At 51.5% G+C, this 16,594-nt stretch overlaps 1 protein-coding gene across 4 annotated transcripts in view; it reads right to left on the reverse strand.

The window, feature by feature from the left end:
• Window positions 1-7,785: 7,785 nt before the first annotated feature.
• The window catches only part of SAFB (scaffold attachment factor B), a 42,338-nt gene continuing 33,529 nt past the window's right edge, over window positions 7,786-16,594 (reverse strand). Inside the window, exons 15-21 of one of the 4 annotated variants that reach the window (XM_012435915.3) lie at window positions 15,195-15,482; window positions 13,178-13,315; window positions 12,896-12,938; window positions 9,099-9,217; window positions 8,786-8,883; window positions 8,349-8,415; window positions 7,786-8,094 (exon numbers count right to left, since the gene is read on the reverse strand). In XM_012435915.3, the coding sequence (XP_012291338.1) occupies window positions 7,965-8,094; window positions 8,349-8,415; window positions 8,786-8,883; window positions 9,099-9,217; window positions 12,896-12,938; window positions 13,178-13,315; window positions 15,195-15,482 (883 nt within the window). In that variant the 3' untranslated portion in view covers window positions 7,786-7,964. Of the gene's footprint in view, window positions 8,095-8,348; window positions 8,416-8,785; window positions 8,890-9,098; window positions 9,218-12,895; window positions 12,939-13,177; window positions 13,316-15,194; window positions 15,486-16,594 lie in introns of all 4 variants that reach the window. The other 3 variants (XM_012435913.2, XM_012435914.2, XM_012435912.2) reach the window with 3 other exon arrangements.

A 16,594-nucleotide genomic window follows, 5' to 3' on the forward strand; every position in this document is an offset into this window, starting at 1 on the left:
TCGAGTCGAATTCATTTTAAACAGGTCTCATGACCTTTTCCTTTGAATTCTGCTTTATCAAATGCATGCCTTAAGGCTGGAAGTCCTCTCTCTGAAATTCATCTCTGAGCATCCAACTTGGGTGTATGTCTTTTAACTGTTCTCCGTGGACAGAAACAGGTGCTCCACTTCCTGACTGTTCATCAGGCTCAGCCCCGTCTCCATCTTGTCTCTCTGGAGAGGCTGGAGGTGGGAAAGGAGAAGTTTCAGCTTGTGCATGCTCATGATCTGGTAGCTCCACGCGCCATTCTCCTGTGGTTCCAGCATCTTTTCCTCTGGCTTTCCTCCCTTTCTGTCCAGGGCTTTCTATGGGTCAGAATAGGGGAGGGGCAGGCCATAGGTAGTATTCGAAAGGGGAGCATTTGATTGGAATTGAAAGGCATTATTCAGAAAGAATCAATCAGGAAAAGGCAGGCAAACAGGAACAGTTCTCACTCTTGGCCGGGAGAATGCGTGGTGGCTCACGCCTGTAATCCCAGCACTTTGGGAGGCCGAGGCAGGTGGATCACCTGAGGTCGAGAGTTGGAGACCAGCCTGACCAACATGGAGAAACCCCGTCTCTACAAAAAGTACAAAATTAGTCAGGCATGATGGCACACGCCTGTAATCCCAGGTACTCTGGAGGCTGAGGCAGGAGAATCACTTGAACCCAGGAGGAGGAGGTTGTGGTAAGCTGAGATCACACCATTGCACTCCAGCCTGGGCAACAAGAGTAAAACTCTGATTTAAAAAAAAAAAAAGCCGGGCGCGGTGGCTTAAGCCTGTAATCCCAACACTTTGGGAGGCCGAGGCGGGTGAATCACAAGGTCAAGAGATTGAGACCATCCTGGTCAACATGGTGAACCCCGTCTCTACTAAAAATACAAAAAATTAGCTAGGCATAGTGGCGCGTGCCTGTAATCCCAGCTACTTAGGAGGCTGAGGCAGGAGAATTGCCGGAACCCAGGAGGCGGAGGTTGCGGTGAGCCGAAATCGTGCCATTGCACTCCAGCCTGGGTAAAAAGAGCGAAACTCCATCTCAAAAAAAAAAAAAAAATGGAGTTCTCACTTTGGGTGGTGGGTTTTATCCAGGACCAGCAGTCTGGTCTTTCAGCCTTCGGGCTGTTTTTGGCTTGAAGGTGGGGTTTCACTGGGGACCTGCCCCTATCTGCCTAGGCACTGGGCTGCCTCCTGTCACTGTCAGCAGTGGCCCCAGTGAACTTGGACTTGAGAGCTGCTCTATGCCTTGCCAGAATTTGGTGTCTGGAGCTGCAGGGAGAGGGAATGCAGTCCTGGGATGATGCCCTTCACTCTGCAATCCCCAGAGCAGCTCCGTAGCCTCATTTTACAGGTCAGGAAACGGAGGCTCAAAAAACTGCAGGAATTTACCCAAAGTTGGCAATGCCAGAGGCAACAGTGGAAGCCCTGTGCTCTGACCCCTCTGCTGGCCTCTGGCAGCAGCAAGGCCACTGGAGAGCTGGTGTCCTTCATCCCCAGGGGTGGTCTCTGGGAGAAGGAAGAGGCTGAGGGGAGGGGTGGTTTCCTTGTGGTTGAGGCTGGGAGAGAACGTCCAGGTCTCACCTCTACACCGCCTCTGCATTCCAGGGGACATCAGGGCCCTGCACACCCTGCCCCATCTCACCTTGCAGGAGACTAAGACTCCTCCCCGCCTCATCCTGGCAGACCCTCTCCTATATGCAGGGTCATCATGCCCCTGTTCTGAGGTAGAGTTCAGCACCTTTTCCTCTCCTTGGGCACCACAGTTTGCTTTTATGTGACTTAGCTCAAAGGATGCAAGCTCCCTGACCATGTATTAATTGTAGATGTGTTCCCAAAACCCAGCGTAGAGCCTGGGCTATAGATGATTAGTGAGCACGGGCAGGGTGCGGTGGCTCATGCCTGTCATCCCAGCACTTTGGGAAGTCGAGGCGGGTGGATCACCTGAGGTCAGGACATCGAGACCATTCTGGTCAACACGGTGAAACCCCATCTCTACTAGATATACAAAAATTAGCTGGGCATGGTGGCGCGTGCCTGTAATCCCAGCTACTGGGGAGGCTGAGGCAGTAGAATCGCTTGAACCAGGGAGTCAGAGTTGCACTGAGCCAAGATCATGCCACTGCACTCCAGCCTGGTGACAGAGCAAGACTCCGTCTCAAAAAAAAAAAAAAAAAAAAAAGATTAGTAAGCATGGATGAATGAATGGATGAGTACGGTCAATAGCTTGATGGATTAATGAGGGGATGGGATGAATGGTTAGATGGGTAGATGCATACATGGGTGGGTGGGTGGATGGATGGCTGGGTAGGTGGGTGTGTAGATGGATAGGTAGATGGATGGATGGATAGGTGGATGAATGGATGAATAGATGGGTAGATGAATGATGATGTAGATGGGTGGGTGGGTGGATGATGAATGGATGGGTAGGCGAACTGGGTGGACGAATGGATGGATGGATAGGTAGATGGATGAATAGGGTAGATGGATGGGTGGGTAGATAGATGGGTGGATGGATAGGTAGGTAGATGGATGAATGGGTTAGATGGAGGATGGATGGGTGGGTGGGTAGGCAGGTGGGTGGATGGATGGGTGGGTAGGCAGTGGATGGGTGGGTGGGTAGGCAGGTGGGTGGATGGATGGGTGGGTAGGCAGTGGATGGATGGGTGGGTCGGCATGTGGGTGGATGGATGGATGGGTGGATGGATGATTGGGTGGGTGGATGGATAGGTAGGTAGATGGATGAATGGGGTTAGATGGAGGATGGATGGGTGGGTGGGTCAGCAGGTGGGTGGGTGGGTGGATGGATGTACAAGGACTCAGTAGTCTACTCCACTTACCCTCAAAGCACTGGTCCATCTTGGTTCAGACAGTCTTGCCAACGAAGGCCTGCTCTTGGGGAGAGCCTGGCACTGTTGGACTGGCTGCCAGTAGAGGCATGGCCAACTGTGCAGAGGTTTCCCTGGCTGAGGTGCAGCCGAAGTGGACACTCGTGCCTCGCTGTGCTGAAACCAAGGGCAGGGTCTGTCCCTTGGGGACCTGGGCTTCAGCTGCTTCCTGGAGATGTGTAAGGATGGGGACCATGATTGGGAGGGAAAAGCCTCCTCTTACTCTGTAGAACAGCCTCAAGAGACCATCAAGTAGCCCATGACTGGAGACTTTTCACTCCTAGAGTGTTAAAAACACATAGTGCTATCCCTTGTGGCTATTCCCCTCTTCCCCTAAAGCCTTCTGCTTCTCCCACCAGCTTGCTCCTGCTGGCCTCGGAGCCTTCACAGTGTGTTCCCCCAGGCAGGAAATGCCTCCATTCCTTCTCTGGTCAGGGCGACCTGTACCATCAAGCTGCACTTTTTTTTTTTTGAGATGGAGTTTCACTCTTTTCCTCCAGGCTGGAGTGCAATGCTACGATCTCAGCTCACTGCAACCTCCGCCTCCTGGGTTCAGGCGATTCTCCTGCCTCAACCTCCTGAGTAGCTGGGATTACAGGTGTGCACCACAACACCCAGCTAATTTTTTATATATTTTTTAGTAGAAACAGGGTTTCACTATTTTGGCCAGGTTGGTCTCAAACTCCTGACCTTGTGATCCACCTGCCTCAGCCTCCCAAAGTGCTGGGATTACAGGCCTGCACCACAGTGCCCGGCCTAAGCCACACTTCATAAGCTCACCATTTGCATGTGTGTCCGCCTTGAGGGCAGGCACCAACTGGGTCTGTTGTGTGAATACATCTGGTCAGTGCCAGGGACCCTGCTTGAGAAGGGGCTCTGGAAATGGGAGTTGAATGAATGGGTAGTTTGAAGCTTGGATCTTTTCCACTGTCAGCTGGTGGTCCTCACTTAAGTCAGTTCACCCTGGTAGGCCTCAGTTTTCCTGTCTGCAAAATGGGGTTGTACAACTTCCCAGGGTCACATTGAAGATGGTGGGCAAGAGCAGGTACAGCTCAGTGCCTGGCTGACAGCAGAGTTGAATCCCTGTCCTTCCCTGTGTAACAAGCAGGACAGCAAACGGTGCTGCCTGGGCATTAGAAGTAGAACACCATGGGCTGGGTGTGGCAGCTCACGCCTGTAATCTCAGCACTATGGGAGGCCTAGGCAGATGGATCACCTGAGGTCAGGAGTTCAAGACCAGCCTGGTCAACGTGGTGAAACCCTGTCTCTACTAAATATACAAAAATTAGCCAAGCATGGTGGTGTATGCCTGTAGTCCCAGCTACTCTGGAGGCTGAGGCAGGAGAATCGCTTGAACTGAAGGAGAGGTTGCAATGAGCTGAGATTGTGCCATTGTGCTCCAGCCTGGGCAACAGAGTGAAACTTTGTCTCAAAAAAGAAGAAGAAAAAAAAAAAAAGTAGACCACCACATACAAATGACTCAAGACTGTGGCCAGGGAGAAGCACTTTGAGGCATCTCTCCTGCCTAGGAGACTGGGCTGTCCATGTTGTCCCATTCCTGTGATCCCAGCACTTTGGAAGGCCAAGGCAGGTGGACCGCTTGAGCCCAGGAACTCAAGACCAGCCTGGGCAACATGATGAAACCCCATCTCTACAAAAGATACAAAAATCAGCCAGGTGTGGTGTCACCCACCTGTAGTCCCAGCTACTGGGCAGGCTGAGGCGGAAGGATTGCTTGAGCCCAGGAGATGGAGACTGAGGTGAGCTGATTGCACCACCGCACGGCAACCTGGGCGACAGAACAAGACTGTCTCACATACACACAGCTTGCAGCAATGTGCCACAGCAGCCCTAGGGAACTCACACAACTGCCATAGATTCCGATTTCATAGGTCCGTGTAGGTGATGCAGTAGGGGTTTAGAATCACTGCTGTGGGCATTTGGTTCTTACAGCTACAGTGTCCAATCTGTGCCCTCAGTTGTTTTTATTTTGTTAAATGGGGCTGATGATACCTGGCAGGAATGTATGAGGCCATGTAAAGTGAATTTATAAGAGTCTGGGGCCTGGCGCAGTGGCTCACGCCTGTAATCCCAGCACTTTGGGAGGCTGAGGCGGGCGGATCACCTGAGGTCAGGAGTTCAAGACCAGCCTGGCCAACATGGTGAAAGCCCGTCTCTACTAAAAATACAAAATTAGCCGGATGTGGCGGTGTGTGCCTGTAATCCCAGCTACTCCAGAGGCTGAAGTTGCAGTGAGCTGAGATCGTGCCACTGTACTCCAGCCTGGGCAACAGAAGGAACATGCACCAGATGTTCACAGACCTCATCTCTGCTAGCAGAATCTGTCTTTTTTCTTTTCTTGAGACAAGGTCTTGGTCTGTTGCCCAGGCTGGAATGCGGTAGTGCGATCTCGGTTCACTGCAACCTCCACCTCCCGGGTTCAAGTGATTCTCCTGCCTCAGTCTCCTGAGTAGCTGGGACTATAGTGCACCACTATGCCTGGCTAATTTGTGTGTGTGTGTTTTCCTTTACCAAAGGCATCAGAGAGATAATTTTTGTATTTTTAGAGATAGGGTTTTGCTATGTTGGCCAGGCTGGTCTCAAAATCTTGACCTCAGGTGATCCACCTGCCTCGAACTCCCAAAGTGCTGGGATTACAGGTGTGAGCCACCACGCCTTGCCTGTCATTTATTTCAAAAAAATACCCCCTAAAACTGACCAAAGAAATGGGGTCTTGCTATGCTTTCCAGGCTGGACTTGAACTCCGGGCTTTAAGCAATCCTGCCTCGGCCTCCCAAGTAGCTGGGATTGATTACTGGCATGCACAACCACATACGGCTCAAATGAAAAAAAAAAAAAAAAGGGCCAGGCTCGGTGGCTCACGGCTGTAATTCTAGCACTCTGGGAGACCGAGGCAGGCAGATCACCTGAGGTCAGGAGTTTGAGACCAGCCTAGCCAACATGGTAAAACCTGTCTCTACTAAAAATGCAAAAATTAGCTGCGGGTAGTGGCGGGTGCCTGTAATCCCAGCTACTTGGAAGGCTGAGGCAGGAGAATTGCTTGAACCCAGGAGATAAGAGGTTGCAGTGAGCCGAGATCACACCATTGCACTCCAGCCTGGGCAACAGAGCGAGATTCATTTCAAAAAAATAACAAAAAAATGTACAGAGAATATAAATTGCCTGTGTTCAAAAAAGAAAAAAAAAAGGTATGAAAGGAAGGCTGATAACACAGCTGCTGGGGGTTACCACTGGGTTCCTTCCTGGATGTCACATCCCTTCTGAACCAAAGCATTCCATCTTCGCCAGGGACGGGTTCCAAGAGAGGCCAGCATAGGACTCTGGCTAAGGAGACTTGGGCAAGTTTGCCAAGAGGCCTTTGAGTGCAAGTCCCCGTCCCTGGCCCTCCTTCTCCTGCTGGGCAGGCCCTGCTCCACTGTGGGTGAATAGGATTTTTGGAGGCCTTTCAGCCATCCATCATCCATGACAGCTTCAAATCTTCAGAGAAATGGAGCCTAAAGTGGGCTATGGTGAGCCCCTGGAACTGCCTATCTATAGACTTCCTGTTAAAGCAGGCGAGGACCCCCTTTACCACCTAAGCCACCACTGTGTTGGCGGGGTCACTTGTCCTTTGTAGTGTCATCAGCCTCCGCAGTCTTGCTAGAGTGTCACCAGTCTCCGCTGTCTTGCTAGAGCGTCAGCAGGGCTGTGCCATCATCTTGTTAGAGCGTCACCAGGGCTCTGCTGTCTTCCTTTGCTGGACGCTGCTTCATCTCCACTCTTCACTACAAAGCGAGGCTTACAAAATGGGGGAGGCACCTCCTTCACAGTTTGAGGCATGTCCCGAGTGTGGTCTGGCTTCCTGGAGTGGGATAGCTGCTGGATCCCAGGTGCCGTGGCTCCAGCCTGCTGTTGGTGTGTGGAGGGTTGGCATCGGGCTTGTCCCTTCCTGCCGACGCAGAGGCCGGCCCTGGGCTGGTCAGAGCCCCATCCTGGCACGAGGGGCCGTGCCCGCGCACATGCACACCGTGGGGCCTGAGATGCTGCCGATGACCTTGCGCCTTTCACTGCTTACACCCGACTCTGCGGTGAAAATACTGTTTTGTCCTCTGAGTTAAACGGTAACGTGAAAGCATCCACATGAAGGATGATTGGACTTCGTAAAGTCCATGTGGAGAGCGGCAGCTGGCAGTCGTCGCAGGCTTGGTTTGAGTGTGATCTGCAAGGGAGGCATCTGCCAGCTTTCATCAACGACATGGGTGAGACCCCCACACCCTGACGGGGATGCCACCCAGCACCCAAGAGCAAAGCAGCCCCATCTGTGCTAACATTAACAGAGAGCTCGCTGACCCGAGCAACCAGGCGAAACCAGCACAGCACGGGCCCATTATGCAAAAACCAATCACTGGTGCACTGGAAAGCCTCTTCCACACCTGGATGTCTTCCCAGAGGTTTTCTATCTCGTGAGCTTCATACCCATTTAGAAATAAACATAGTTGTCTGGACACGGTGGCTCATGCCTGTAATCCTAGCACTTTTGGAGGCCGAGGTGGGCGGATCACAAGGTCAGGAGTTCAAGACCAACCTGACCAATATGGTAAAACCCCATCTCTACTAAAAATACAAAAATTAGCCCAGCATGGTGTGCACACCTGTAATCCCAGCTACTCAGGAGGCTGAGGCAGGAGAACTGCTTGAACCCTGGAGGCGGAGGTTGTAGTGAGCCAAGATCGCGCACCACTGCACTTCAGCCTAGGCAACAGAGTGAGACTCTGTCTCAAAAAAAAAGGAATAAAGAGTCAGTGTGTATCAATACAACTAAAAGACACTCTATAATTCTGTTTCATTTAAAGAGGCAGAGATAAAGAAATGACACTTTAAATAAAGGGTATGTGAACGGAAACACATTTATTACAAAAAAAAAAAACGAAAAACAAATTCACATTGTATTGAGCTACAATATGGCAACAGATTAAAAAAAAATATTTTTACACAGTTTGAGATAACTCCTAACAGAACATAGGCTTGTTGCCACATGACAGGACACAGGATTCCAAGTACTCAGTAGCGGCGAGTGAAGCGGGCGTCGCTGGGCCTGCTCCCCCGGCTCTGGCCCCCGAACCCGCCTTGCATGCCTCCGTGCGGGATGGGGTGGCCCCGGGAGGCCCCGCCCGGGGCAAAGCTGCCTCGCCTAGAAAGAAATTCACATGGTTTGACTGTGAAGTGCTACTGCTCACCTGGCCATCCCAGAGCCGGCAGGCAGTGCCCCTTCCCGATGCCCTCCCCTCCTGAGTGGCAGCAGGCTTCACAGTGCCCCATGTCTACCCTCGCATCACACTTGGGCGAGGAGGTGTTACTTGGAAGGTCTTGGGTGTTGTTAAAGCTCCCCCAAGGTAGGCCAATATGCAAAGCAAGGGAAGGGGGGCCGCCCCCAGCATGCCTTACCCCGACATCCCTCCCCGGTTCATCATGTGGCCAGGCCCGGAGTGACCAGACATGCTTCTCTCACCACCTGGAAGAGAGACGTGCTTTCACACAGTGCACCTGCACACACGGCCTCAAATGCATGGCACATTGAGCCCACTCCACTTCTTTCCGTGAGTCCCCTGGATACTTGGAACTAGCAGATCACAGGATGCCTTGGCACAGGGACCACAGACGTACAGCTTTCTCCCAGTGGAGAGGACTCGAGAACACCCACTGTCCAACTCCTGGGCCATATCTCCAGAGAGCAGGAGGTGTCTGGAGTGCTCTTCACTCCTCATTCCAGCACTGAGGGCAAAGGACCTCCTGTGCTCCCCCGAGGAGTGAGAGGAGGCGCGGCCTCTATTGTTCCATCACTCCCCAGCACACCCTGGTCCCGGCCCAGAGCCGCTCCTCACCTTGCCACCTCTTGTGATCCCTGTCCATCATGCCCCCGTCAGCCGTGCCCTGCCATGCCCGGTCATCCTCTCTTCGGCCATGGTCCCCCCAGTCACGTCTGCCCCTTGAAAAGAGACATCTCTGATTTGGATTGCCCCCATGTCTGGCTCTCATGCTAATATATGTGGTGGCTTCTGGAGGGTGAAGCCCTATATGTTTCCTGCCCTGGGCCCACATCCCAGTGACTTGGGGGCCCCCTCGGTGGGACAGATCTATCTGGTCAGCTGACTCTGTGAGGCCAGGGACAGGCAATGCAGGGTGTGGGACACAAACCTGGGGGGAGGAGGCAGCCCCCGGCCCTCGCTCATCCTCTTGTCGGAGCTGTATCCCCCCCAGCCATCACGGGAGTCCCGGCCGTGGCGCTCTGGTCCTCCATGGCGTTCTGGGTAATGCTGGGCATCATAGGGCCAAGAGGAAAAAAAAAAGCTTCAGTGTCAGCTCCTAGACCCACAGCTTTGCAGGCAACAGGCTAACGCTGACAATGACAGTCACTCTGGACAGAAGTGCTGGCAGGCTCTGTCGGTTCACATGACACAGCTGCCCCCCTGAAATCTGGAGGCCAGAGGCCCTGTGCCCTAGGCTCCTGGCCTGTACGCAAAAGGTACCAGTATCAAGGCACCTCCCCGTGGCACCACCAGAGCCGGGAAGGCCACCAGGGGTCACCTACTAAAGATAATGCTTACAAGATTCCCTAGGTCCCACAGCCCAAATGGTTAGTGCCCAGAGCCAATGGTATTCTCTTAAGTGTCTTCTACTAAGGAAAGATCACGTTTATAAACCTTTAATGTGTGCATATATCAGAAATAGTTTTTACAATTTTTTCCCTTCCACAGTGAAGGAAGTAAAGGAAGTACCAAACGTAGCACTTTATCCGAAATAGTTTTAATTTTGTTCCCTTTTTTTTTGAGATGGAATTTCGCTCTTGTTGCCCAGGCTGGAGTGCAATAGCGTGATCTTGGCTCACCACAACCTCCGCCTCCCACATTCAAGCAATTCTGTTACTTCAGCCTCCCAAGTAGCTGTGGTTACAGGCGTGCGCCATCACACCTGCCTAATTTTGTATTTTTAGTAGAGATGGGGTTTCCCCACATTGGTCAGGCTGGTCTTGAACTCCTGACATCAGGTAATCCACCCGCCTCAGCCTCCCAAAGTGCTGGGATTACAAGTGTGAGCCACCGCACCTGGCCCAACCAGAATAGTCCTTACGAATTTTTTCCTTCCACAGTGAAGGAAGTACCAAACGCAGCCCTTCATCCAACCAATTGCTAGGTAAGGATCCTTCCTCATAGTCAAGTTTCTCGGAAGTTTCTGCTGGATGCCTGGTCCAGGGCCTTGCATCCTGCTCTGCTCAGGACACAGGACACTGAGAGATAAACGGCTGGAAGACAGCCGTCCCCTTGGCCAGCCCCACCATTCCCTCCTGTCACTGTTTTTGTAAACCACATGGCCAACACAGACCAGGAGTTCTTGACCCTGCTATCTGAAGAAAGACGAGAGGGGACGAGTCATTCTTGATGTCTGCTTCTTTGACAGCCAAGGTTAATATTTACACCCACAGCCTGTTTCTGTGGCTAGAAGCACTTTCCAGCCTGACTTTCACAAAAGGTAGTAAGGTGGCTGTGGCTCCACAGTCCTGTTCTCTTTCCACAAATACTGTGACCTCTGGGTTTTTTGCCTCATGACCACGTTCTAGGTGGAAGAAAACTACAAAGCAGTCCTGGTAAGGTAACCACCTCGACGCACCCTGGTCGTTGTACATGTCCAAGTTCACCTCCCCATTAAATGGAGAGCTCTGCCACGGCGAACACAAAGATGGTGGCATGCTCCGCCATGTGCAAGATGTCCCACGCACCACTGCCTGCTTCCCTGGCCTATTCTCCCCAGACGTGTGCTCTGACGCCTCCCCTCAACAAATAACAATAGGGGGTTCCGTTTACAAGATGGACAGAGCACCGCATGCTTCCTTCCATGTCACCAGCACAACCACAGTATCCGTGAGAGGCAGTGCTGCCAAATGCAGGAGAGCTTCTGAAACGGGACTCCTGAAATAAGCTCTTCCCCTAGTATTTGAAAATCGAATCAACATTTACATTTTTCTGTCCAACCAACGAGGCCCAGAAGTTCTGTGCTAGTTTCCTCTGCAGGGAGATGCCACCATTTGCCTTTGAGGCAGCTCTGATGACTTATAAATTTATGACTGTGCATGTGAGGAGAAAGGATCAAACTGTCTTCCACTGTTAGGAGAGTGTATCTGACCCCTGCATGAAAGTAGCTGGTGGCCAGGTGTGTTGGTTCACATCTGTAATCCTAGCACTTTCGGAAGCCAAGGCGGGAGGATCACTTGAGCTCAGGAGTTCAAAACTGGCCTGGGCAACATAGTGAGACCCCGTCTCTATTTAAAAAAAAAAAAAAAAAAAAGGGCGGGGGGGCTAGGTACAGTGGCTCACACCTGTAATCCCAGCACTTTGGGAGGCCGAGGTGGGTGGATCACCTGAGGTCAGGAGTTTGAGATCAGCCTGACCAATATGGTGAAACCCTGTCTCTACTAAAAATACAAAAATTAGCCGGGCGTGGTGACGAGTGCCTGTAGTCCCAGGTACTTGGGAGGCTGGGACAGGAGAATCACTTGAACTGGGGAAGTGGAGGCTGCAGTGAGCCGAGATCGTGCCACTGCACTCTAGCCTGGGTGACAGAGCAAGACTCTGTCTCAAAAAAAAAAAAAAAAAAAAAAAAAAATGAAAAAGAGAAAGGTAGGCCAAGCCCAGTGTCTCATGCCTATAATCCCAGCACTTTGAGAGGCTGAGGCAGGCGGATCACCTGAGGTTAGGAGTTCAAGACCAGCCTGGCCAATATGGGGAAACCACGTCTTTACTGAACATACAAAAATTAGCTGGGGATGGTGGTGCGTGCCTATAGTCCCAGCTACTCAGGAGGCTGAGGCAGGAGAATTGCTTGAACCTGGGAGGCGGAGGTTACAGTGAGCTGAGATCACACTACTGCACTCCAGCCTGATAAAACACATTTGTACAGACACGCACCCACCTCATATAAACCGCCTACCACTCCACACTCTGTAGAAGCAATGTTACCTTCATTTCACTGCTGGGAAAGACAGGCTCGGCAGGAAGGGGTGACACTAGGGTGTGACCCCAGTTCCGTCTGATTCTGGAACCTGGACACGGAACCACTGGGCTATGCTCCTCCACCAAAGAAAATCCACAAGACTAGTTCTAGGTTTCACTGCATATAATTTGCCTCCAGGAGTAGGGGAAAAGAAACCCCACGAGGCTGACAGAACTCCTGAGGATCCTGAGACATAGCCAAGTACTTGGCTCTGCTCAGGCACAGTAAGGCACCAAGGGAGACAGAAGCGGGAAGCTGATGCTGGAGTCAAGGAAAGGATGGCAGGAGGAGGAAGAGCCCACGAGGAGTCCTCAGAGAGGAAGGCATCTTCCACAAAGCAACCTGCTGCCTCCAAGTTTACAGGAAAACCCACTAGAGGTCCAAGGCTCTCTTTGGAAGTCTCAGTCTCAATGTAAGATGGAAGGAGAAAATGGAGCTTATTGTTCTAACGTGCTAACCCTCCAAGGAGAACGAGCACAGACCAGAGACCTAGTTGTTGTCCAAGGCTAAGTGGGGCCCTGGTGATGAAGGATGTCCTTATTTTCCAAAGAGTGTGAGCACTCGGGGACAGACACAGCAACCCCAGCCTCTCCAGGTGCACGTGGATGCACCTGTCTGAGTCAGCTGTGCGGCTCACCAGACACTTCCCAGCAGAGCCATTTTGCACCCACCCCAAGTTTTCCTGGCACTGTCGCATGTGTGGTGAGTGTGGCACACAGAACCCCAGGGTCAAGGCTAAAAATGGCTTCAGAGTAACTGTTCAGACTGACAGCCAAGACTAACCCCAAATAATCCCAAATTTCCATCCCACAAACCTAGAAGGTGCTGTACATTTCTTTCCTCATTTTGCCTTTTGCACAAGGAAAGAGCGGGAAGAAGGCATGCTGAAGGGAAAAGAACCCATTCTACAGGAAATTCTGTGGCTACCACTGTAGCTTCAAACTTACCTGTCCTTCTCTTTCTCCCATCATTGACCTTGAACCTTCTCTCCTGAAAAGGTAATTTAAAACGAACCATAAGAAGAGGAAGAGGCTTGTTCATAAAGAGAGGACCATCAGGCCCCCAATAAAAAGCAGCATTTCCACAACTGGAGGCAGGAGACTTGCAGGCCTGACTCGGCATACACCTGATGGACAGAGTAGGCTCAGAGAGCCCACAAGTCCTTGTTCTCAGTCTGAGAATGAGCCAAGGAAAAAGAAACCCCGCAGGCCAGCAGAGGCCCAACTGACCTGTCAACTGAGTGGTCGGGGTAGCGGCCGCGGTCCCTATGATCAAAGTCGTGGAAGCGGTCCTGGCGGTTAAAGTCAGAATGGTAGCGCTCATCCATGGCAGCCCGCTTGGCTTCCGGCCAATAGGCATCATCTCGCCTGTGAGGGAACATGAGACAGAGATAGAGGGATCCCCCACCCAAATTGTATCTATTACCTTTGTGGGAGCTGGCCCCTAGCCCTTCACAGAATGAGGATGACTCTCACCAAGACTGTTCTCTGCCCTAGGAGGTGAGATCTGACTTGACCCCAGTGACTGCACAGCTTTTTATTTTGTCCCACACGTCTACCTGCCCTGATGCAGAATGGCCTCAGTTTCCCAAAGGGGATGCCATTAGTTAATCAGGCAGTCCTATGGGCCGCTGGCACATGGCATCTGGAGCCCTACACAGCTACCTCTGCTCAGGAAAGGAGCATGAGGGGCTCTGTCAAGTACACCTGCCAGCAGCACTGGACATGGACTACTGCAACACGTGAATGACCATAAATAACTCTCATCAGCAATATTTCGTACCAAGGCATTATAGATACTAGAACAATTTACACGGCCTTTTATAGAAGTTGCATTGTGTATTACCTGAGTTCCTCTTGAACCCATGCAATGGAAAGAAACAACAAACTGATTTGTGCCAAGTTGCAGTGCATACAGAAAGCCTGACACCATCACTGCTGGACGCATGCACCTGACTCCTGACAGCAGCCGTGCTCAGCATTGTGTATTTGTACCTCCTCAGTATGTTTGGGAAACTAAAATTAATCTTACTGCTGGGTGCCGTGGCTCATGCCTGTAATCCCAGCACTTTGGGAGGCCGAGGCAGGTAGATCACCTGAGGTCAGGAGTTTGAGACCAGCCCGGCCAAGATGGTGAAACCCTGTCTTGACTAAAAATACAAAAGACTTGCCAGACATGGTGGCACATGCCTGTAATTTCAGCTACCTGGGAGGCTGAGGCAGGAGAATCCCTTGAACCCAGGAGGTGGAGGTTGCAGTGAGCCGAGATCACATCACTGCACTCCAGCCAGGGCAACAAAAGGGAAAATCCGTCTCAAAAAAAAAAAAAAAAAAAAAAATCTTATTTCTAGAATAAGTAAACACAAATTACAATGGATTAAAAAGCCAGGACAAGGCCGGGCAGATCACCTGAGGTCAGGAGTTACAGACCACCCTGACCAACATGGTGAAACCCCTCTCTACTAAAAACACAAAAACTAGCCAGGCATGGTGGTGGGCGCCTGTGGCAGGAGAATCACTTGAACCCAGGAGGCAGAGGTTGGAGTGAGCTGAGATTGCGCCACTGCACTCCAGCCTGGGCAACAGAGCGAGACTACATCTCAAAAAAGAAAAAAGCCAGGACAGGGCTTAAAAGGAGGTACAACTGGCAGCCCCTCCTCTGGGCACTTGTGACCGGCCGCTCTTTGTGCCTTAGCTTCCCTCCTTAGTTCTGTGCCACTCTAGAACCTGATGAGTTAACCAGCACTACTTTATCCAACTTCCTGTCTCTTGAGCTCAAACCACTTTGGGACCCTGCTAGAGTACAGCAAAGCCACAGGGCTATAGCATGGACCTGTGCTTGCTTATTTTTATTTTTTATTTATTTTGAGATGGAGTCTCACTCTGTCATCCAGGCTGGAGTGCAGTGATGCAATCTTGGCTCATTGCAACCTCTGCCTCCTGGGTTCAAGCGATTTTCCAGCCTCAACCTCCCAAGTAGCTGGGATAACAGGCACGCACCACCACGACCAATTTTTTGTATTTTAGTAGAGATGGGTTTTGTCATGTTGGCCAGGCTTGTCTCGAACGCCTAAGCTTAGACAATCCCCCTATTTCAGCCTCCTAAAATACAAGGATCACAGGCGTGAGTCAGCGTGCCCAGCCTGTGCTTCCCTTGAATCAAAGATCTCAAGGTAACTCAATTGTGAGGTCCCCAACACGATTCTGAACGCCACATGCTACCTAAAGGCAGCGCAGCTCTGCTTACCGGTCCAGGTCATAGGGCCGCCGCACCGCAGGCCGCCGCTCCTGCTCGTAGCGCAGTTCCTGCTGGCGCCGCAGCTCCTCACGCTCACGGTGGATGCGCTCCTGCTCGCGCCTGCGCTCATGCTCTACGTGCATGCGCTCACGCTCCAGCCGTTCCCGCTCCATGCGTTCGCGCTCCAGCCGCTGGCGCTGGAAGGCCAACCTCTCTCGGGCAATCTCCAGCCGCTCGCGCTCCTCACGCTCCCACTGTGCCTGCATGCGTTGTTCGCGTTCACTGCGCTCACGCACCCTGCTGCACAACAGCAGAGCTGCAGAAGCGGACCTAGATACTCCCCGGCCGGGTCCCAGGGCTGACATGAAGTCAGACGCTGGGTAGGGCAGACTCCAGGGCTGTGCTTCCACCTGCGTGGTCTGCAGAACCTTACACTCCAGTGGGAGAAAAGGCTTCACAGGCCAGGAAGGAGGAGGAGGAGCCCAGGAAGATCCCAGGAATGAGGCCCAGGCTCTGCATGTGTGATCACGTATAATGTGAACTGGGCCTCATTTCTCCAACATTTCCTGGAGCTTGACAACTGATTTCAGGCAACAGCCAGTTGAAAATAAGCAACAGACTATATGCTTCATAGAGAGTGAGTCTCAATTAGAACCTTTACTCCCTAGACCACAGGATTAAATTAGTCTTTGTGAAGTGACGCTGGCAGGACCACCCTCCAGGTGTGAGGACACTGCCAGCTGTATTCTTTTGACAGTGATACAGACAACGTTTTACTGCATTTCTCTAGTCTTTGTATGTAAAACCGGAAAGACAGGAGCCAGACTGTCTCTTTCTTTTATGTAGAGACAGTTGCCCAGGCTGTTCTCAAACTCCTGAGCTCAAAACAATCCGCCTATCTCTGCCTCCCAAAGTGCTGGGATTACAGGCGTGAGCCACTGTGCTGAGCCTCAGATTCTCTTCTTTTGATCCTTTACCTACACAGTGATAAGATACACAGCCTGGGCGATAGTGAGACCCCGTCTCCACAAGAAATAGTATTACGGGTGTGGTAGCTACATGGGAGGCAGAGGTGGTAGGATCAATCACTTGAGCCCAGGAGGTAGAGGCTGCAGTGAACTATGATTGCACCACTTAACTCCAGGGTGACAGAGTGAGACCCTGTCTCAAAATAAAAATAAAAATAAAATAAAAATAAAAAAATTGGAGGTGTTCAGGGAGCTACTAAAAAAGAAAAAAAAAAACACCTCAGTAAAGCATAACAACTTCTGACACAGCATTTTCATCATGTTAGAAGCTATCTAGAAATGATTTAAAGTGTACAGGAGGATGTGCATGGGTTATTTGCAGAAATACCACACCATTTTATATCAGAAACTTGATCCTCTGCAAATTCTGGTATCTACAGG

The sequence above is a fragment of the Aotus nancymaae genome, unplaced genomic scaffold (assembly GCF_030222135.1).
Source record: "Aotus nancymaae isolate 86718 unplaced genomic scaffold, 86718_ANA_hifiasm-v0.15.2.pri h1tg000028l, whole genome shotgun sequence".
NCBI lineage: Eukaryota > Metazoa > Chordata > Mammalia > Primates > Aotidae > Aotus > Aotus nancymaae.